Raw genomic sequence first — 21,824 nt, forward strand, 5'->3', positions numbered from 1 at the left:
ATTGCCAACTACTCCAAACATTTAAATCCCTCTCCTCGTATGCCCCTCAAACCCAAAGGACTTACAGCAGTTCTGTTGGAAGGTTCAATGCAAGGATAATCAGTAAAGTGATCCCAAAGCCTTTATTCTGAGCAGTTATGCTCCCGTAGAATTCAGCAGGAAGGGGAAACGAAGGTGTGTGTGCATATGTGCCCAGAACACTCCTATCCAGTTTGCAGAATAGCCACTTGAGCTTTTACAAGTATTTGCAGGTGAAGCAAGAAACAGATAATTAATGAAAATCATCTGAGTTCTTACCACCAGTGAACATTTTATCCTGGATCAGTGAAAATTTTCCTTAAAAGAAGCAAACGTAACCCCCCCACACACACACTTTTGCGTTGCCCCTCTCCCCCAGTTTTCTTTCTCAAGCTGCCTATTACCTTGGCTAATGCAGAAAGGCCAGAGGCAGGCTCTGAATGACCCATGTTTGACTTAACTGATCCAATCAACAGCGGCTCTTTCCTATTTTGACAGAAGAAACTTGAAATGCTATTTAGTTCTTGTGGATCTCCAACCTAGTAGGAAGAGAATCAGAATGGCTATTAACCAGCACTTCCACAACACATCATAAAAGAGACATCTGAAAGACGTTTGGGCAAAATTCCAAAGTGGTGTAGCAGTACATGCTCTAGGAACTGGTAGAAAGGAGAAATATAGGAACAGAGTTCATTTTAAAATAAGGAGAAAAAAGGAAATTAATTTAATGGAAAAGTGTGGTAAGTGATGCAAGGAAATAACATAAGAGAAGAAAACACTCCAGTCCCAAATGGGCCATGCTGACCTTGGTGCCTGTGCCATGAGCTTCAACATACTCCACTTCTTCAGGTTTAACACCACATTCTTTGTACATAGAGACAATCAACTGCTGCTGCATGTCTCCAGATGGGAATGTTACACCTAGGACAAAAAAATTGTTGTCAATTCCTCTCTCCTATCAGATGATTCCTGTTCTGATTTTAGCACCTTTTCAACTGCGTGGGGCTACAAAGTCCAAAAGAGTCAAGAGACTGTTTCAGGATTTACACCAATGTCCTGAACACCAAACATAAGCCTTTCAGGTTCCTCAGAAGGAGAGCAGAGGAAGCAGAAACAGACTTAAATCAATGAGTTAGACTGAAGTGGAAAGATATTGGTTAAAAGAATATTAGGAGATGCCTAGATCACGCAGAACATGTGAAACTTGTGTGTCCATAACTGGAGACCAAGAGAAGTGGGACAGCAGTAGGAAAAGAGCCTTACAGTCATGAAACTACCTACACTGCAGAAGTTACTGCAGAGATGTACTGAGCAAGGCTGAACCACGACAGTGACAGGACACTCCTGTTACTTTCTACTGCAGAAACTACCACTTATGTCCAACTCCTCTGCAAAAGAGGGTCTTGAACTTTGCATTACCAAAACACACAAAAGAGGGAAAAAACCCTTAAAACAATTAAAAAACCTAACCCTTCACACATCTAAAGAGGAACTCTACAACACCCCATTTTTTATGACAAAGACTTGGTAGGTATCTCAATTTTCAGAGGTTGAGGGCTTACCTTGCTCCTTAAAGCCATCAGTGTTAGTTCCAGCATTGACTATTGTAGCATAGACTCGCTTAGCCATGGATTTCTTGGTCAAAAAAACGACCACAACAGCTTCAGAGCGACAATATCCATTCCCTGAGAGCAGAGAGAAAAGAAAGAGTCACTAATTTTGCTCTGCTTTGGAAAAAGTTGCAAACCACCATGCAAGTAAGCTTCTGGGTTACCACTTACAACAGTGATTTAAGAGGCTGACATAGCCATTTCTTTAAACCCCCCAACAATTAATGTCCTTTCCATCAAGAAGTAGATCTGTATCCTCCCCCAATGGCTAAGGAATGAGCCATACAGTTTCTTCCACACAGTTAGTTTGCCAGGCTCAGTGGAGAATGAAACACAGATCAGGACCAGGGTATGTCCCAAACAGAGCAGCTAAGAGCAACTTCAAGGCCAGCTCTTTGCTCTGTTAGAGGAGTATCTGGTCACAGATTCCACAGTAAGTTCCTCTCACACAATACAACCACCTTTTGTAGTAATGCCTTACCTGAAACATCAAAAGCCTTGCAGGCACCATCAGGACTAAGCATACCCAGCTTCATGAACTGCACAGAAGTGTTGGGTTTCAGCAAAACGTTGACCCCTCCTACAAGGGCTGCACTGCACTGTCCATTACGAATTGCCTTGTAAGCATTTTCCAGAGCCACCAGACTAGAGGAGCAGGCTGTGTCAATAGCTATGCTTGGCCCTTAGGGAACAGAAAAGAAAAACAAAAAAGGTGGTGGGTTTGTTTTTTTTTTTTTTTTTTTTTAACTGTTTACTTCCTAGAGTTGCTCTCCAAAGCCTACCTGATGGAATCACATCAGAAAGATACTAAAAAAAGTTAAACGACAGTTTCAGACATAACAGATAATCCCAATACAATGGGAGACAAGAATGACATCTCTACCTGCTCACCAGGTAGTAAGGGATGAGAAAAGTGGAAAAAAATGTAAACAGGTTGGCTTTAAGAGTATTAATTCCATGTATCCATCAAAAAGATATACTGCAGCTTCATAGGCAAGTCTCATCTATTCCCACAACCTCACCAAGAAAAGTCTCTTCCCCTTCCTGGTGACACCCTGGCAGTTATCGCTGTTCTCTGCTGCTCTTCAGAACAATTCTCCACCCCTCTAGTCCCCAGCACCACACATGGCAAATCATGTCTAAGCCTTCAATCACAATTTCAGTGGCTCTCCTGCTTCTTCCACCTTACTCAAAAAGAGTCAGCTGTCCCAGTGAGTTTACCTCTGGGTTACGTGACTTCTGGCACAGCTTGACACCAAACAGCAGTCAAATGCCAGCAAAGACCTAGGCTCCTGGTATCTTTACCTTCCAGATGAATGTCAGCTCTGCTCATCAGTAGCAACTGAGTTACAAAGCATTACAGAGTCTCATCATGAAGTTGCAATATTTTTTCTCCTTCCCATATGCCTCTTTACAATCATTGCAGGCTTTCTCCATCACATCCCCACCCCTCTACAGCAACAGTGGTACAATCATGACAACTTACCTTTGAAGTCAAAAAAGTAGGAAATTCTGTTGGGAACCATAGCACGCTGGCAGCCAGTCATACTGTATCCCAAAAGCTCTTCAGGATCTTGGCTAAGGGCTTCACCAGCTTCTGACCCACTGTTACCAACCCACACACCTGTGTCTGTGCCACGGAGGACAGACGGGTCAAAGCCTAGGAGGATATTGGAAGGTAGGTTAGAGTAGATAAACCACGGAGGGGCAACCCGGGGAAGTATCAGGCTGTATGTTGGCAGCAGATCATGAAATACTATTTACTTGTCCCTTTCTGGCAGGCCTTACCTATTATCTGTTTCAACTGCAGATCTAGTAAGTCTTACTGCAGAAGTCCACCAGAACTCAGGTAGTGGCCTTTGGCCAGAATACAATGTGCCCAGATACAGCTTTTCAGCTTAGCTGAACATTGCTACAGTCTTGTGCAAAAAAAAAATGTATGGGCTGGACTACAAAAGATATAAATGCTGATCAGATTAAGCTAACATAGTCAAGCCTCCAGATGGAGGTTCAGCAGCACAGGAGCAGGTGTTAGCTTAAAATGTCAGTACTACTGAGGTGGTTCAAACTTTTTCCTATGTGTTTATGTTCAGGCATGAAACTGATTAATGTGGAAAATAAACTTTTTGGCCCTGTGGGTAAATCAAAATCTCAAGACACTGGAAGTAACAGAGGAAAGAGGCTGCTATTCCTGAAAGCACACTTCCTGGGCAAGCCTTCCATACTAGCAGATTGAATGCCACAAATTTTCCATGAATCTGGCCAACAGACAGAAATACATCAGGTCATCTGCCAGGCCTTCAGATCTCTGATGAGAATTCTAACCAAGTCGTCTCCCTTCTGCACTACAAATATGCCCTTAACAAAGGGACCTATTATGCAATACTAAGGTAGAGCAGAACATACAAAAGCTCTAGAACTGTTTTCTGTTAACTGTTGTTAAGTTTCTATCATACTAATTTCACCATATCATGCAGGTAGAGATTGCTGGCAGGCAGCAGATTTCCTAGTTTGAGTTCCACAGGAAACATCCTTATTCTAACTCCTGTAACAGTCCTTTGGTGTCCCCTCTAATGTGATGGTTTTCTCTTGTTAGAGATCTCATCACACAAGTTCATGTCTGCACCTGCTGCAGTGATAGAGGCCATACAGCTGAATTCTCCCTCTTCAGACATTCAGCTGCTTACCTCCATCCAAAATAGCCTCATAAGAAACTTCCAAGATCATGCGAAGTTGAGGATCCATTGTATGAGCTTGTTTGGGGTGAACTCCAAAAAAGGATGCATCAAATTTGCTTAGGTCCTTGAGCTTTCCATTTCTCTTGGGCAGTCCATAAATTCCTGAAAAGAAAAACCCAACACTGAGTCACAGAGTATGTCAGTTTTGAAGCAGTTATGAGCTGAGGCAAAGAACAGGATGACCACAGCCAGCTCTCCATTACATGTGAGCCTTACTTCCCTGCTGCAGTACCCAGAGTGCTGCCACGAACATCCACCTACCCATCTCTCTGAATCTCATTTGGAATTAAGAACATTGCATTAACAAAAGCAATTGTCATTTTTAAGAGTCTCCTGGATATGAGAGCAAAAGACATTTATCTAATCCAGGCAGTTTTGCTCTGGGAAGCTGTACCAAGCACATAAACAGAGGTTCTACTCAGTCACCAGTCAGAACAGAAACAAAAGCTACCTTTTACTTCTGCAAATTACTAGCTTTACCTGGACAGGCTTACACCAAACACTTCAGAAAGATAGTTAGATCCAAAAAGAACATTGTAAAAAGCCAAAAAACATAGGGCTGGAGTTCCTGTGCTACTTCTGAACCCAGAAAAATGTCAGAGCCATCTTACTGCAACAGCTATCAACAGCAGGTACAGGATTCATTGTGCCTAGCTGCTCTGTTGGTGTTCTTTTGTTTGGAAGCAAGCTACATACTATTTATAAGCTATTACTGCATGGGATGTAACATTAGAAAACAGATTGAATGAGACCTTCATAAAAGTGTTCTGTTGCTGAATTTCTTGATGATGCACCAGAAGTGAATCCAGAGGCTGTGGCAGTGTTTCACTTCTGGAAAATCCTTTCCTTTCTTAGGTAACTCCTCTAGAACACTCAGGGCTTCAAAAGGTGACAATAAGTACTCACCTGGTTTCCACCTCCGATCATCCTCTGTGACCATATCAACTCCATTCATCAGGTTCTCCCAAAACTCTTGCAAGTTCTCAGATTCTGGCAGCTTTCCTGCTATGCCTGCAATCACCACGTCCTCCATCTTTTAACTTCTCCCTGTTGCTGAGAGCCACAAGGCAGTAAGATTAGTAGGATTTCACAGAGAAGGAATATGTGTCTCCTGTCCTCCTGACATGTTGTGACAAACAAGTGTATTTGCAGGAAACACCCACACAGGAACAGTTCACAGAGTCTCTACTAAAAGACATCCCAACTAATCAAGTGGACCACGAGATCCATGGGGTCAATGAGGATGAGAAAACTGAACCCAAAGCAGTGTTGGGCTCCAAGAACCACCAACTTCTGCATGACAACTAGAAAAAGAACAGGTCTAGCTCTACTAAATGCAGAGCCTCTGTGAAGTCAGCAGAGAAGATTAACATGGTGAAGCAGGGGTGGGTGGAGAAATTATGAAATACATATAGTAAAATACATAATTACAAGGCAAACCTAACAGGTAGCAAAACAAGTTCTACGATCATTCCAAAGTCAAATGGTAACTTAAGAATCAATAATCAGAAAGTTTGGAGGGGAAAAGAAAATAAACCAACAAAACACAAACCCAACCAACCAACGAAAAAAAGGAAATCACAAAAAAACCTCAAACCCCAAACAAAACCAATCCAATCCAAACTCAACCAACCCAAATGACACAGGGGAAAGCCCACAGAGAGGCACAAAGTTTACAGTACAACTTGCACAACTTTAAATACCCCAAACAGGAAGGAAGTTTTACATATGAAGTATTTCCTAACTGGACCCTGTGCTGCCACACATTTAGAGGCCTGGGAATGGAGAACTGAGTACATGTGGCAGAAAGCAGAGCTTTAAGATTGGCACAACAGATATTGATTCCAGATGGGATGAAAAATCTTAGCTGTTGTCCCAAGAAATTTGCGTTCTAAGACCCTAATCTCAAGCAGCACAAGTACAGCATGATGCTGTAGAACACAGCATGGCAGGACATCTACACAGACCACACCACCGAATCCTGGCTCATGTATTACAGTCAGCACACATTTATTTTCTCTTACACTGAAAATGTATTAACAACTAAGCAGAGAGAATGCAAGTTAACCTGACATTCCAGTTAAGATCAAATTAGCTGGTAGTTACTAGGTAGGAAAGTTAAAGAAGGGAGGAACGAAAGATATGGGTTAGTTATATATATAAAAAATAAAGGTGTGGTTACATGAACAAAAGATGTAGTAAGCCATCACAGAACTTCCTTGAATAATCCTTCTGGTAAGTAGAAGCAAAATATTCTTGATACTAGAAATATTAATGTGTGGGATGTTAACAAGTAAAAACCACTAAGACAGTTGGGCATTCCAACAGCCAAAACCATGCATTGATAACTCTAAAGCAAAGACTGCAACGGAAGACCTCAAGTTTGACTTCCACAGTGCTATGTAGGCCCTTTGCTTAAGCACTGCTGATGCTTGATCATCTCCTCCACAAAGCAACGCTAATGGGTACTCTTGGACAAAGGTTTCATAGCTGTTCTTCCAAAGCAAGACGCTTCACTTAGGCGTAACTTTGCAGCCTCTTTCAGGAGTTTCTAGTGCTTTTGAGCAGGCAACAGGGCTCTCTTCCATCCACACATTGCTGAGGTGTAACGTCTTACAATAGCTGGAAGAGGTTGGGATGTGCAGAGGGAAGCAAAGCCTCTGGTTAGCCGAGTGTAGTCCAGCCAGAACACATCACCACAAAGGTTGTCTGATTTCTTTCACCCTTCTTCTTTCCTTCAGCAGTTATCTTGATTCAGGTCTGTGGAGTAACAGTGGAATTATGCAACATGCAACACTGAAGCAGAAGAGGTGATTACCTCATCTAGTCCATCCCTTCTGGGAGCAGAAACAGAAGTGTTCCCAAAAGGACATCTTGGATTTCTCAGTCTTATGCTAAACACCCAGACAACAGAAGTTCCATTCCACTTTGTCCCTTTAGAAAGGGAAACACTAAGGAGCAAATGCATAAGGTGTTTAAGACCAGGCTGGATGAGGCTCTGGCCAGCCTGATCTAGTGTGGGGTGTCCCTGCCTATGGCAGGGGGGTTGCAACTAGATGATCCTTGTGGTCCCTTCCAACCCTGACTGATACTATGATAAGGCCTTACTGAGGAACTGTTCCCCAAAATGGAGACCTGGGCCACTCTGCTCTGAAGAGAAGGCTCCAAGTTTTTCCACTCACATAAATCCAGTTGGTTTTACTGGCATCACATTCTACCTGGAGAGCAGAATCAAGAGTGACACACCTCTGCTATGCTTGCAGCAGTTCTGTGCTAGGGGCAGAGAGGGAATGGATCTCAGGCACAAAGCTTACAACCTGATCATAAGACAAGAGACATACATGATCATAATGGGATTATGATTCAGTTATATGCCGTAGCTCTTTGGGCGACGATCCCTAGTGAGAGAAATAGTTTGCATTTCAAGGGACTGAAATGGCACTTCTGGGATTGTTTCTTCCCATTTCTTTCCCTGAAGTATCAGAAAAACATCATCCAGGTACAGCCAATGTTGACAAAATGTTCCTCTGAGGCAGTGAAGTAATAGAATTTATCAGCAAAATAATTTTTGCCAAGATCTTATGAATGTAGTTGAGCAAGATTGGGACAAAGGTGGAGAAAAAGATGTAGGAAGAGTGAGAGCCAAGATGTTAATTTTAGCTGGGTATAAATAGGCAAGAAGAGCCACAACTTCAGAATTTTAATACACAAAGTAAGGAACGATTTTGACTTGACACAAAGAGATCCATGTACCTACATTCAAGCAACACACAAGTTACAGATGTAGCATCAGAAAGAGCTATGATTTGCTGTGAAAGAGAGTGGGAAGACAAAAAAAATCACAAATATTAAGTCATCTTTGATTAAACAGTGAATAAAGGAGACATCCTGGCTACCCACAATGGCTTTGGTCTTCCTTGCCAGATAGTAAGCAGGCAGACCATTTTAAATTTGGCTGACTTTACCCCCAAATGGAGGAGTATTTTACTATATCAGAAGACTCTTTTCTGTAGAGCTTTTTTAGACTATACACAGTACATTGACAGATTTTTCAAGCAGAAGGCATCACACTGATCAAGAAATACTATTTCTACAGCTGTTTTAAAGGAGACTGGACTTCAGCAAATACAGAGACTGTTCCTACTACACCTTACACCTGATGAGCAAGGTGATGAAAAGCAACAGGTCAAAAAAGGAGACAAAGAAGAGGGACAAGTAAGAGTCACTGATTTCTTAAGGTTGCATTTTACTGGACCCAATGACACTTCTAACATCCTTTTCCCTCTCCTTGCCTGCGATTTTGCGTGAATTGAATTATGTGAATTCTTCCCAGACAGTTTGCACTAACGGGGGGGAGAGGAGGGAGAAGCAGGCCCCCCCCCATATCAGTCCCATCATACCAGTCTTACAGACACTTCAGTTAGGCATAAACTATCACCTCACTGGATTTACACAATATTTTTTTGGCAATGATATTGCATTGCTGACTCATACAGTCTGGGACTAGTAATAACTAACAATCCCTTCTGGTATTATTGACCACTAAAAGCTTTCATCACTTTATACTTGTGCTCTGGTTATCTACCTCCCACATTAGGCATTTAACAAGGGCTGTTTTGTTTGTTGATGCCAGCTCCTTTCTCCAATCATGTTATACCTTCTTAACCTTGTTCTCTATTGGTATCACGTTTGCTTAATGAGATTATCAAAGTTACTCTGAAGTTGAAATACTGATCTCCACTGCATTTAAAACCTTCTTCACTACCTCACTAATTCAGCACCAAAAACATTAATCAAGAAGACAACTGTTAACCATCATTTTCCACCATCCCAGGCAGCTGCTAAACTTTTTTTTACAATAATTGTATCAGCTGCTTACCTAAAAAAATATCTGTGTTCATTAAGTCTTTAAGCTTTTAGAGGGGGAGAAGAAAAAGAAAGACAAGGAAAATGTAAAAAGTGAAGGCAAATTTGATTTCTTCTCCACTCACACCTGACTTGCTAAGCACTTAAGGGAACACTTTTCTTGCTCTGCTCTATGTCCATCTAAGGTTCAGTGAGGAAAGGAAGAGGAGAGAGAGGGGAAAAAAACCAAACATTTGCAAGCAAACAACAAATAAAACCTAAATCTTGTTTTGCCTGATGCAGGGTTCTCTTTCCTAGATAGAAGCACACTATTTATTTCACTGTTGTTTTGATGGCTGTCATCAGGGTGGGACAGAATATTCAAAGCCATCTCTGCTGCTTCTAGGTAGTCCAAGACTTGATCTTTTTTGGAACTCCTGTTATTGTAACATGCTACATTCGAAATTTCTCTACCAGAGAGACTGACAAAAGCACTGCTTTCTTACTTTCTCATAATGACTACATGACAATCCAGGTCTTCTAATATCCATCACTACTAAAATTTGCAATTAAAATTATCATTACATAGGAACTTTTCTTGTAAAGACCTATAATGCCTGCCTCCAAAAACCCTTCACCAAATCGAGGCAAACACAGAATGCTTTTCATTTTCTGAAAGCATTTGGCTACAGTCAAATCTGTGTGCTATAGCTTGAATTTAACAAAGACCTTTTAACTGTCTCTGTTTCAAAGCTGGATTTGTCCCAATGGCCACAAGAGATGAAAAATGCCAGTGTGTTTTCATATTTAAAATGCACTACTTAACAGGAAACACATTCTGTGTCAGAGCTGTTATTTGAGAGAGTAGGTGAGATTCTGCTCGTGGAATCAGCACAGCTCTGCTGATTACTGAATGATCAGAACCGATTTGTACAAAAATTTAAGTTCCCAGTATCACTACATCATGTTTGTAAATTATCTGTTCAGAACAGCCCTCCACGTTGGGACCTCATCCTCTGAGCTCATCTACTCAATGCAGCCTTTCACAATGTACTATTCTTTCCAGTTTACTTCAAGAAGCAGAGAGGCTGCAGAAAAAGGTGAACCTTTTGCTCGTGTAGCTTGAGGTTTTTTCATGCTTTTGTCTTTTAAGGCAAGACATGCTCCAAAGGCTTCAACGCTGCTCTGAGAAGGTGTATGCAAGTTAACAGACAAAACTCGAACAGTGCCCATTTCCATTAAGCATCCAAATAAAGCTTTTGGCTAGAAAAATATGCATTCGACATCTCAAAGGGCCCTATGTCAGGGAAGGAATGTGGACTAAAAACCAAAGCGGAGCAAGATCAGCGAAAAGAAAGAAAACGAGCATCATGTTCCTGACAAAAATCACATCATCAAATCCAGACTCATGTACGACTAAGGGGGTTATTTCATGTGGGCTGCTGGTTCATATCGAAGTGGAGAGACGTTAAGGAGTACTCTCGGCACCTCTCCTGCGATGGTTCCCTCGCACCTATTGAGAAGTCACCTTTCGCAACAGCGAACGCTGGATCTCCTCCCGCACAAGCCTCCCCAGCCTGCCGCGCCAGTGCTTTCACACTAACGCGCGGGAGCGCAGCGCCGCCGCCCCGCTGCCAACACACAGCAGCCCCTTCAGCCCCAGGAGACTGCCCGATGCTCCACGCCGCTCGCTTCGCACCCGAGCTGCGGCAGCTCGGTTCTGACGAGGCCGTGAGGCCCCGCGGCGAACGCTCACCGCTCCACACCGGGCGCGGCCCTCCACCACCCACCGCCGCCGCTTAGCGATCGGCACATTGAAGCTCGAGGGGAAGGGAAGCAAGACTCCTGGCCGTATCATCGGGTGCGCCCCTGCATCCCTCGAACCCGCCCGGCCCGGCGGCGAGGGGTCGCGGCATGGTCCCCGCCCGCCGCCAAGATGGCCGAGCGCCAGCTCCACAATGCAGCCGCTCAGCTCCCTCCGTGCGGCAGACGGAGAGGGAGGCTGCGGCTCGGCGGCCAGCTACCGAGCTGGCGGAGACTCTCCTTGCCGCGGCCGCGCTGAGCCACGCGTTATCGGCCCGCGGCAACAGGGCGCGGCGACCACGACGCGGGTGCGCAAGAACGTTCTGGCCGTGCGAGCCGGGCCCGCGGTCCCCAGCAGAGACTGCAGATCCCCCACCACCAGCCCAGCGAGGAGCACGACGTAGGCGGCAAGATGGAGCCTCCTCGGTGCGCCAGCCGGGTGCAGCAGCCCGCGGGACCAGAGGATCCCGCTGTTCTGGCCGCGCCATATCCTTTGTCCCGCCGGTACCTGCACAGGGACGGAAAGCTTCGTGCCGGGAAGACTCTAGCGTTAGCTCAGCGCTGGACCGGACTGCTGCGGGGCGGGCTCTGCGGGTGGACACTGGCGCTGCTGCGGCGGCCGGTACCAAACTGCGCACGGCCGATGCTCCGCACTCTCCTCACTGTCTCCCTCTAGCTCCCAGCGCTATTTAAGCAGTCACCACCTCCAGAGGCCACGCCACATGGGCTGACAGTTTACTCCTCACTGCAGTCCAATGAGAGCTGGGGCAGGGCCGCCCCGAGCCGGCCCCGGGGTGATGCCAACCCCTGCCCGCCAGAGCCGCTCCACGGGAGGAGGGGGCCGTAGCCAGGCCGGGGCGGGCCCAGCCGGGCCCCCCGTACCCGCGGCACCGGGCCAACCTCTCGCGGCCCGCCCCCTGCTGGAGGCCGCGGAAGGCCGGGCCCTGTGGGGCGGGGGCGGGGAGGGGCTGGCTGCGGGCCGGCCTGGCCAGGGGGCGAGGCAGAGCCGACCCTTCGCGAGCGCGGATCAACTCGTGTTCCTGTCCCACCTTCCCCGGGTGCGCACACTAAGGAACACATACACACACTAGTGCCGCGCCGCCCCGCCCCTGTGGCTCGGTGGGAGGCTCGAGGGTCCCGCCGGCGCTGGGCCAGATTCGGCCGGACAGCGGACTACCCGCAGCGCACAAAGAGAAGGGGACACCGGCTTGGACGCGCACTGCCCCGGACGGCACCCAATCCGGGGGCGGTAGAGTGTGGGCGGGGGCGCGGCGCCGCCAATCGCGGTGCCCGTGGAGTGTTGCTAAGCGATAAGGCGATATGGTGACGGCTGAGGGGACGGCCGAGGGGACGGCCGGGGCCGCCGGCGGAACGAGCCGCACTGGCGGCGGCGGTCGTTCACCCCGACGGAGCGCGGTGCCGAGGTTACCAGAGGGCAGCGGGCACGCCGGCCAGGGATGCGCTGCCCCGTGTCCAGGCCCGCCGCGCCGTCGTGACTGGCGGCAGCGGGAACCGATCCGGAGGTGGGGGCGGACCTTCGCGCACCCTGCCGTACCCCCGGTACGCCCCCCACGGCGAAGGACGGGATCGCTCTGCGTGCGGGCGCCCTTTATCCACAGTCTGTATAACGCGCGCTCCTGAAAGCAAAGCCCAGAGCAGCGGCCGGAGCGCCGTTGATTCTATCCCCGGCTGCCACGCTGCCACGCCGGCACAGACCACGCCATCCCGCCTTCGGCCGGCGAACGTGAGCCCGGCCGGGAGGAAGCCCCTGGCCTTGCCTTTCTCCTGTGGGCAGAGAACGCATCGCTCGGAGGTCCCGTCCGTCTCCAGTGGGAGCCCTTCCCTGCTGCCACGCATCGCAGCTCGGTTACGACGACCTCTGCGCGGAAGTTTTGCTCTTCTTCCTATATTCCCCTCAATACTACAACAGCTTTTTACCCCGTTGACAATGACAATAATCAGCAATTGACCTTTTCAGTAGGGAAAGGCTGGAAATAACTTTTTTTTTTTTTTTTAAGAGGCTCTCCTCTCTTTGTACAGCATCTTTTGTACTGCCTTGCCCCCACTCTGTCATCTTTTCAAGAATCAACACCTAATTTGTTAAATATTTTGGTCATAAGCGAATGCTAGTATTTAGTACACACTTAGCACAACCTCCCCCCACAGGATCCAAGCCATATGTTCATGTTCTTTATTGTTATTAGACACACTTTCTTCTTTTTCAGCATATTTATAGGCTCTGTTCCTACTATTACTCTCAAACAAATGTACAGTGATTGACTTTTTTCCTACCACAAATAAAACGAAACAATCAAGAGCTATCACCTTCCCTTACCTACAGCTGCCTCGAGGAAACCAGTTTCTCAGGGAAACTGAATAAGCTAAAGGTGCATTCCTGTCAAGAGGTCTGCATGACCAGACATGCCAGGTGACAAAGTGGGGGGGGGAAGAACTAGCCAACCACCAAAAAACAGCCAAACTCCTCAAATAACCAGCCAACCAAAACCCAAACAAACACACACCTACAAAGAAACCTATACAAAGGAGTTCTGAAGTTTGCAGCCCATGAACTTATATCCATGATGTAAGGAATAAAGAGCAATGTTTTCCCTACACAGATGCAGTTTATTATTACAAACATTAGGGATCAAACTGCCCTTTTTCCAAGGGCACACTGCTTTTAACACCTGTAAATGCACCAAATCCCATAGCACTGAAATACTGCACATCCCCACAGTTCAACATTAACCATGGAATTTGGAATAGATCTTAAAAATAATAATAAAAAAGGAAAAAAAAAAAATCAGGATAATCTATAACCATTAAAAACTTTGGAATTTACACATTTTGTTCTTGAAAACCAGTGAGAGCTGTAACTGGTGTGATCTGGGCCAAAATTCCTCTACTTGTTAGAAACCACTATGCTTTGAGCTACAGAAAGAGCTCATTCAGGGCCTGGTTCAAAGGAATGCATCATGTTGTTCCGGCTCATGAACAATGTTAAATGTTGAACCCAGTGGCAGGATTTCCAAGTAATTCAATGGTTTAGAAAGCAGCTCTCAAGGCCTCTCAGGCCTTATATTGGCTGAAATTTATTGCAGATTTAGCATCTGGTTACAGTGTCATACTACCTTTGCACTAAAGCAAAGCATTTGTAGCAGGGAATAGGAAAATAATAATTCAGATGCTTAAAATGCTTACTACCACATTGTCAGATACCAAAAGAACAGCTGGTTACAAAGAGCACCAGCTGAAAATGAAAAGCACTACCCAAAAAAAGAGGGTCCTGAGTAAGAAGCTCTTTTCCTTCATTGATACTGTTTAGATTAAATGCGTTTTTAGCAGCAGATAAGTAGTTTTATTCACCTCAGTGGTATCAGTCACAGAGTCACCTGGTTTGGAAGAGACCTCGTGAGATCACCCAGTCCAATCCCTCTACTCAGCAAGCATCAGCTGGAGCAGGTTGTTCAGGGCCACATCTAGCTGGGTTTTGAGTATTTCCGCAGATGGAGACTCCATAACCTCTCTGGGCAATCTGTTGTAGTGCATGACCATCCTCACAGTAAAACAGGTTTTCCTGCAATTTTTCATGTGTATTTCTTTTACTTCTAGTAAAACTCATCACTGTAATAGCCCAAGACAGCTCGGCATTACTGGAAACATTACAAAAATGCACTGATGACTTGTTTCAGTGTGCTGGCATGTTCATGGCTCTGGATATCCTGCACTACATCACAAACCAGTCAAGCTTTCTTCTAGTTTTACCTGTTATTAAACTTACTTTTTACAATGCTTCTGTAAGAATCTAAGTGCCACTAAAGAACATTTTTTTCCCTGCTTTCCCTCTTGTTAAAGAATATAATTAATGCTGTGACAGTGGAGTTCAATTTTACACTCTTTCCTGCTGTCTGAACAAATGGAAATGGCTACAGAACGTGAGAATCAATATAGGCCCGGGTGCAATCTTTTCTAACCTCTTTCACCTTGAAAGATAGCTAAGGAGGATTAACGGTTGCATTGTTAATTAAAAGAAAACAAATAGGTTGAGGCATCCCAGTTCTGAGTTTAAATCACATCTACAGTTTCTCAATGAAATATTTGCCAAAGAGCTGCAAGCCCTGCCTGAAGGCACAAGGCTTTACAGATGTCTTAACTGGGCGTTTCTAAATCCATGACACAAGCAATATTTAACATACGTAATTAAAATAAAGCAGTACTAGCAGTGAGGACTGTAATCTCATAATGTGCACAGATTAACCCTATATTTTAGGGTTTCACACTATGAAACAGGGTATTTGTTCTCTCTTCTGGCTGCAAACATCTCATCTCAGCATAGTAAAATGAAACTGGTGTCTAAGAGCTGATTTATAGATTTCCAAGTAACCTAACAGCAAGTGGGGACCTGGAGCTTGGTGACAACAAAGAAATCAGTCTTTAATGTTATAGTTGCGGATTTTTGCTGGTGTAGGAGAAATTATGGGGTTTATGGGATGTGCTTTATGGGATAATCCAGATACATGCCTGGGTTTTAACTTCTGCTGAACATCCAGCCTGGTTCCTCTGACTGCCAAATCTGCAGCTGGCATTTCAAGTTTATCCTTGGGTTTGCTATTTTGCTGAGATTCTTCAGAATGCTCAGTTGACTGTATAACTTCAAACTCCACTGCTAAGAAAGGAAAATACTTTGTCACTATGTTTGCATTTAATTCTGAGACTGGATAGTTAAGAGAACTGGTTTACTCTTTGTCTCTGAACACATTTCTACCATAATACCACATTGTTTAAGTCTTGTATTGAGTAATAGAACTGTTTCTCTACACAGGACACACAGAACTCTCCATTAAGGCTTGCTGCACTGATGGTATAATAATACATCATCATTCAGGATCTCAGGTAGTGATAGGACTAGGGGGAATGGAATGAAGCTGGAGGTGGGGAGATTCAGGCTAGATGTGAGGAGGAGGCTCTTCACCATGAGAGTGGTGAAGCCCTGGAAAGGGTTGTCCAGGGAGGTGGTCGAGGCCCCGTCCCTGGAGGTGTTTAAGACCAGGCTAGACGAGGCTCTGGCCAGCCTGATCTAGTGTGGGGTGTCCCTGCCCATGGCAGGGGGGTTGCAACTAGATGATCCTTGTGGTCCCTTCCAACCCTGAATGATACTATGATACTATGATCTTCTGCTCAATACTTGCTTCATGTGTACCTGTTCATCCTCCATTAGCATCAGATTGCTTAAAAGAGGAGAAAGACAGCTGAAAGGTCAGTGTAACTGTTCCAGGTCAAGCACTATCTGTTCAGCTGGTTCTAAACACCACATTGTATAAGTCTCCCGTTCTTCCCATTGTGAGCGAACATTTGTATCAATCAAGGTAATACCAACACATGGACAATACCACAAAGTTAGTCCTACCCGTTCCTGTATTGTGAAATGGTGATAAAGTAGTTAGCTGCAATAGTTTGATCTGTTTCAGGAAATCAGCAGCAGCCACAAAAGCTGCAGCAAAACATGTTTGGATATGCTTGATCCAAAGGGCTTGAAGGAATTTCTGTGGGCTTGACAAAGCTGCACTACTACCATTATCTCTGGGTTTTTTTTGTCTCATCTCTCACAACAGATGGTAATTACTGTAGAAATCTTCAGTTTTATTGTCTAAAATACTCATGTGTACTAGAGAGGACTAACTCAAAAAAAATCACTATCTCCAGCTAACTGAACTTTAGTCTTATCACAGGTTTCATCAGGCAAGATAAGTGGAATTGGTCAATCACAGTATTCATTGTAAGCTATAGGTAATATTTATAGCTGCTTGACTCCAGACACTTAATGCTTATTTTTCAAGGCACTGGGATTTTAACTTTAGATTTTCTGTGGAGAGCCAAAGCAGATAACAGAAGCAGTCATAACACACTTGTGATACATGCTGCAGCATTCTCTACTAGCTGAATTATTTGAGCATGACAGGCTTCAACCCCAGGTACTATTCAGTCACAGAGTAAGAACAAGAGTGGCACAAACTGACAAAGATAAGTTATTAGCAGAATAAGGTAGATTTCCATAGTCAGAAACATGGTAGAAAGTCTAAACAAAATTCTACATGGAAGGAGTCATGGGTTTGTATCTCTGTGCAAAGCATGACACAGTGGCTACTGTCAAAACATGAGGATTTGCAGAATATTTTTTTATGCTCAGGCTCAGCTTGAAGCAGCTCTTCACTCGTGTGTGTGCAATCCCTGCACTGTCGGCTTGCTGCCATTTGTTATTACAGGTGGCAGAAGCTCAGAGTGCTCTTGGCGAGAGATGATGTTGTTCAGCTTTGCCACCTAGTGGTTACCTACAGATGTAGAAGGTCCGAAAGGGGATGCTTCAGCACATGGAAGACATTTGGGTGTATTTTCCTGCCTGGAAAAAGACTTTAATAATGCATTACCCATGAGCTCTGTCACATCTAGCATATAATAAAGCAGAATTTCATCAATGGTTTAGAACAGTGTGGGCAGCCTGAAAGGTACTCGATAGAGCTTCAAAGATTATTGTGCTTGAACGGAAGCTGCAGCAGAACAAGATTACCAATAACAGCAGTGCATAGGTCCATAAATAGCACATAGTCAGTACTGCTTACAGCAGACTGGGGTTTGATTTACTCCCTCAGTTTTGAAGGGTCTTTTCTATTCAGCTGAAGGGACAATTTCAGAAATACTGTGGGAGGCCCTAATCCTGTAGAGCCAAAGGCAAACTAACCAAGCACCAAATGGCTCAATGCATCTCTTCCTCTGAAGTTTTCTATATGCTAGTGTCTTGACATTAGTGGAGACACTACAGTTATAACTAGCAAAGGCTAATTACTTTGGTGTTTGGAGCAACAAACACACAACACAAGCATTCTGTATGGCTATTGCTAAGTTTTGGACTGTCAAACCTTCATGTTAGCACAGAAACTGCAAACTTGTAAGGTTAGTTCTACAAAATAGAACAAGAGAAAGAACCAATGCCCCAGAATTAGAAATGCTATTTAAAGTGAAACATCCTAAGAGAACACTGAACAAGTACCTTCACATGTTACTGGGTTTGCTTGGGCCTGTTCAAGTGTGAAGGACCTTGAACAAAATCGGCATCAGTGTGCACTGTGCAGTAGAATTTAAATACAGTAGCTTGGTTTTCACAAACAAACAATGCAAAAGCCCATCTGACTTACAAGCCTGTAACTTGCTTCCAGAAGTGACCTAGTAAGATGATACTTAAAAGCCTAAATTGCTTTTCAAAATGGACCTAAATGTTTAGTGTATTGAAATGCTTAACACAGCTCCTATTTTATGTATCTAAATACAGTCAGAAATTAATATTCACAGATTTAATTTCTCCCCCCCAGAACTGAAGAGATACAGGTAGATATATTGCATGAAGAAACTGAAACTGCCCCTGATGGAAAATTTCACTTAATGAACTTGTCACTGGGTATTTGCTTATGGCTAACAGTGCTTCTGAAGGAACACCAATTCAAACAAGTTCCTATTCAAGAGCAGAACATTTAAGTGAAGAAAATGTAACTAGAGGATTAGTTAATATTTGTGAAACACTCCAAAGATGAAGTTTTATGTAATGCAGGAAAGAAATCATGAGTCCCTCTGTGATTGGAGCCGGAATGAAGCCAGAGCCAGAGCACTCTGTCTGTTAATATTTTACCATATTCTTTCTCTGGCCAGCTTTTTACCCACATGGATTGCTCTTAGAACTGTCAGTGATGTCAAAGCTGTTGAAATTCTGTCTAGTGTGGAAACACTCAAGATAACTTTTGATCCATAAAGTGTAGAATTTCAGACCACAGAGCTTTGCAAGTAACAGTAACAATGAGAACTATAGTAGAAGAAACTCTCCTAAGTTCAAGTAGTAAACCAGAAAAGTTGCTTTGCTTCAAAGCAGTTCAGACTCCTTCTTTATTAGGCTACAATGTAAACTCAAACCAGTAGACCCAGGACACAGTTTTGAGTGTCTGTGGAGTAGAGGTTTCTCAAAATGCCCAGTGGGACCATCCACCACAACTGCAGCCCTCCTTTGGCATAGAAAAGATAAAGTTGCATCTATCCCAAAAGTAAATAAATGAAATGACTAGTGGGGACGTTCCAAGAGAAAATACAGCTTGCCTTACACTCTTATCCACCCTGCACTGACCACACGCTCTGACAGAGCTGGTCAGCAGCTTTTCACATGGTACCATAAAGCACCTTTCACCATATTGGCTCCAATCTGAATGCAATCTTACAGTCAAACTTTAATAGCTGATGTTTGCTTTTCTGCCCAGAAAAAAACTAGTAAGTGTCTCCAACAGCCAGTAAAAACTCCATTGAGTGAAAGTACTCAAAGAAAAACAAAACAAAACAAAACCAAACCCACCTAGTTTTCTGTATGTCTTACAAAGCTTCCCCTCCTCCCGCCTGACAGGAGCCCGGATAGCCCACATGTCAACAGAGCAACCTTGCAGCATGTACAGGAGCTGATCACAAGCTTGTACACGTGTCATGATTTTCAGCAGCTGTCCTCTGAGGATGGCCTGTCATCAGTGTTCAACATGCACATGGTACAGATCACCAACTGAAGTCTCCCACCTGCTCTCAACCTCTGGGATGGGCCATATAAAAAAAGAAAGAAATACAAAAGTGTATTTCTGACCACTACAGTACAGGTATGTAACATTGGTGCTCTTAATATCATTATAGCTTTTACTCATCTGCCCCTGTAGCAGGAGTTTCTTCTTTCAATAATACAGAAAGGTAAAACCACCTTAACAAACCCTTTCTTTCTATTTATCTCCAGGATTAACATGTAAATTATTAAGTCCACCTGATTCCTACAGTACTAACTAAACATTCAGCAGTCAGAGTAAGGAGAGAACTAAAATATCTCACAGCCTTCTCACTTGGCTTGGAAGCTCCCCTAAGTTCTTAACCTGATGGTGAAATAAAGTATGTAGCACTGCACTTCAATAATTTAGTGTTAACATAGTCAAAACTACTTCAAAATACATTGAATTGTGTCCTATACTGCAAACACAAACTGCAGGGCTTACTTGACATGCCAACAATTTTAAGTCACAATAGGTTGTTTTGTAGATAAAAAGGGAATCAAAGTGTCCAAGAGGTTAAAAACCAAAACAGAACAACACAACATTCTCACACTACAATTGCTCCTGTTTCATCAGAAATGGCCACAAAACACAGTTACTGGAGTGACAGCTTTCTACAGAGTTGAACATGTAAAGAAAACGTATTTAAATAAGCAAAGTAATTTGCTTGCTTTCTTGATTATTTTTTGTTTTCTTACTGAGCTTCGAGTGTGTGCATCACTTGTATCTGAAAACCCAGCATCAAGTCACTCTGTCTCAGTGATGGTTCTGTCCACTATAACCATGTGTTTGATGAGTATGTTAAGTGAGTGGTTTTAAATAGGGAAGTTGGGTTAATTTTTCCATATCTCAGACATGAAAAATAATGCAAGCCACCGCTAAAAATCAGAAGCACAACTCCTTGAGAATTGTGTATATTCTGCTCTGAGGTCACATGCTTCCAAAAAGGGCAGATTTTCCTTTCACAGTCCTGCTTACTGAAGTACAGAATTCAGAGCAGTAGACTTAAGGATACCATTTGGATCATTACCTGGAGGAGAAAGCCAAGCAACATAAAAGAGTTTTTCAGGGTCTGCACATCAAGGGTAAGAAACTCTGCTCAAGTGTTCTTGATGCAGAGATCAAATCTGGGTGCAGAGATCAGATTAATGTTGACCTCAAGAAAATGTCACCCCTTATTGATGTTTCATTTGTTTCATGTCAGCAATATCCCTTTCCCTTTTGCTATTTCTGGATCCCCAAGAATCTACAGTAAGTTTTGCAATGGTGGTTGGAAATTTCTAAACATTAAGAAACTGATGTCCTTGTAAGGCTGCCAGTGGCGTTGCATCACGCATGCAGCAGCATGAAGCTGCGTGGCACTATCAATATTATTTCAAAGATATCCTTTTGCTTATCCTGTGAATATAGGCCTGACCTGAAATAATCTTTCTATTTCAGGCCCAGGCCCACAAATAAAGCACATGAATCATGACTGCCAGCACTATGTCCATTCCAGTCCTACAGGTCTGTCGATATACATTACTTTGCCCTGCAATGCAATGGTGTTGTGAATGAACACACTTATAATCCATCCTTCATTTTGAAAGCCCTCTTAAATGTGATTTTTTTTTTTCTTTCATGCTGCTCAAGATGGTTTGTTGCATCTATATAATCATTTAAAAATAGATGTAATGTAGGTTGCAAAGGACCTCTGGGTGAAATGTCACAGTGCTTATTGCTCCCTGCTCGTAATAGGTCTTGACACAACTTGTGTCCATTGCTTCTTTTTACTGTGTACATCTAAGATCCAAAATCCCTCACTGGGTATTTAAACAGCAGCAATCAAACCACCCACTGACTCCTTTTCCACACTGAACAAGCCAGGTCTCTAACCCTCTTCTCACAGAATCATAGAAATGTTAGGGTTGGAAGGGACCTCAAGGATCATTCAGTTCCCAACCCCTTGCCATGGACAGGGACCCCTCACACTAGATCACATCCAGCTTGGCCTTAAAAATCTCCAGTGATGGGGCTTCTACCACCTCCCTGGGCAACCTGTTCCAGTGTCTTACCATCCTCATGGTGAAAATGTATATGTAATATGTCACAACACCCCAGCAGCCTTAGTACCTCTCCACTGGACTCCAGTCCTTTGTACTGGAGGGTCTAAAACTTGACAAAGCACTCCAGATATGGCCTTACAAATACCAAAC

The 21,824-nt window shown here is 44.1% G+C and overlaps 2 protein-coding genes across 2 annotated transcripts in view; both read right to left on the reverse strand.

Annotated features, from left to right (window-relative positions):
- FASN (fatty acid synthase) overlaps positions 1 to 11,675 on the reverse strand; it is a 42,277-nt gene extending 30,602 nt beyond the window's left edge. Inside the window, exons 1-8 of the mRNA XM_068151374.1 lie at positions 11,523 to 11,675; positions 5,273 to 5,419; positions 4,316 to 4,468; positions 3,115 to 3,288; positions 2,110 to 2,310; positions 1,581 to 1,703; positions 824 to 939; positions 423 to 557 (exon numbers count right to left, since the gene is read on the reverse strand). Of these exons, the coding sequence (XP_068007475.1) occupies positions 423 to 557; positions 824 to 939; positions 1,581 to 1,703; positions 2,110 to 2,310; positions 3,115 to 3,288; positions 4,316 to 4,468; positions 5,273 to 5,399 (1,029 nt within the window). The 5' untranslated portion in view covers positions 5,400 to 5,419; positions 11,523 to 11,675. The remainder of the gene's footprint in view (positions 1 to 422; positions 558 to 823; positions 940 to 1,580; positions 1,704 to 2,109; positions 2,311 to 3,114; positions 3,289 to 4,315; positions 4,469 to 5,272; positions 5,420 to 11,522) is intronic.
- Positions 11,676 to 14,397: 2,722 nt separating this feature from the next.
- CCDC57 (coiled-coil domain containing 57) overlaps positions 14,398 to 21,824 on the reverse strand; it is a 41,790-nt gene continuing 34,363 nt past the window's right edge. The window contains exon 12 of the mRNA XM_068151742.1: positions 14,398 to 15,680. Within this exon, the coding sequence (XP_068007843.1) occupies positions 15,442 to 15,680 (239 nt within the window). The 3' untranslated portion in view covers positions 14,398 to 15,441. The remainder of the gene's footprint in view (positions 15,681 to 21,824) is intronic.

This window comes from Melanerpes formicivorus, unplaced genomic scaffold (genome assembly GCF_026170545.1).
Source record: "Melanerpes formicivorus ecotype bairdi unplaced genomic scaffold, bMelFor1.0.p_v2 SCAF_21, whole genome shotgun sequence".
NCBI classification, from domain to species: Eukaryota; Metazoa; Chordata; class Aves; order Piciformes; family Picidae; genus Melanerpes; species Melanerpes formicivorus.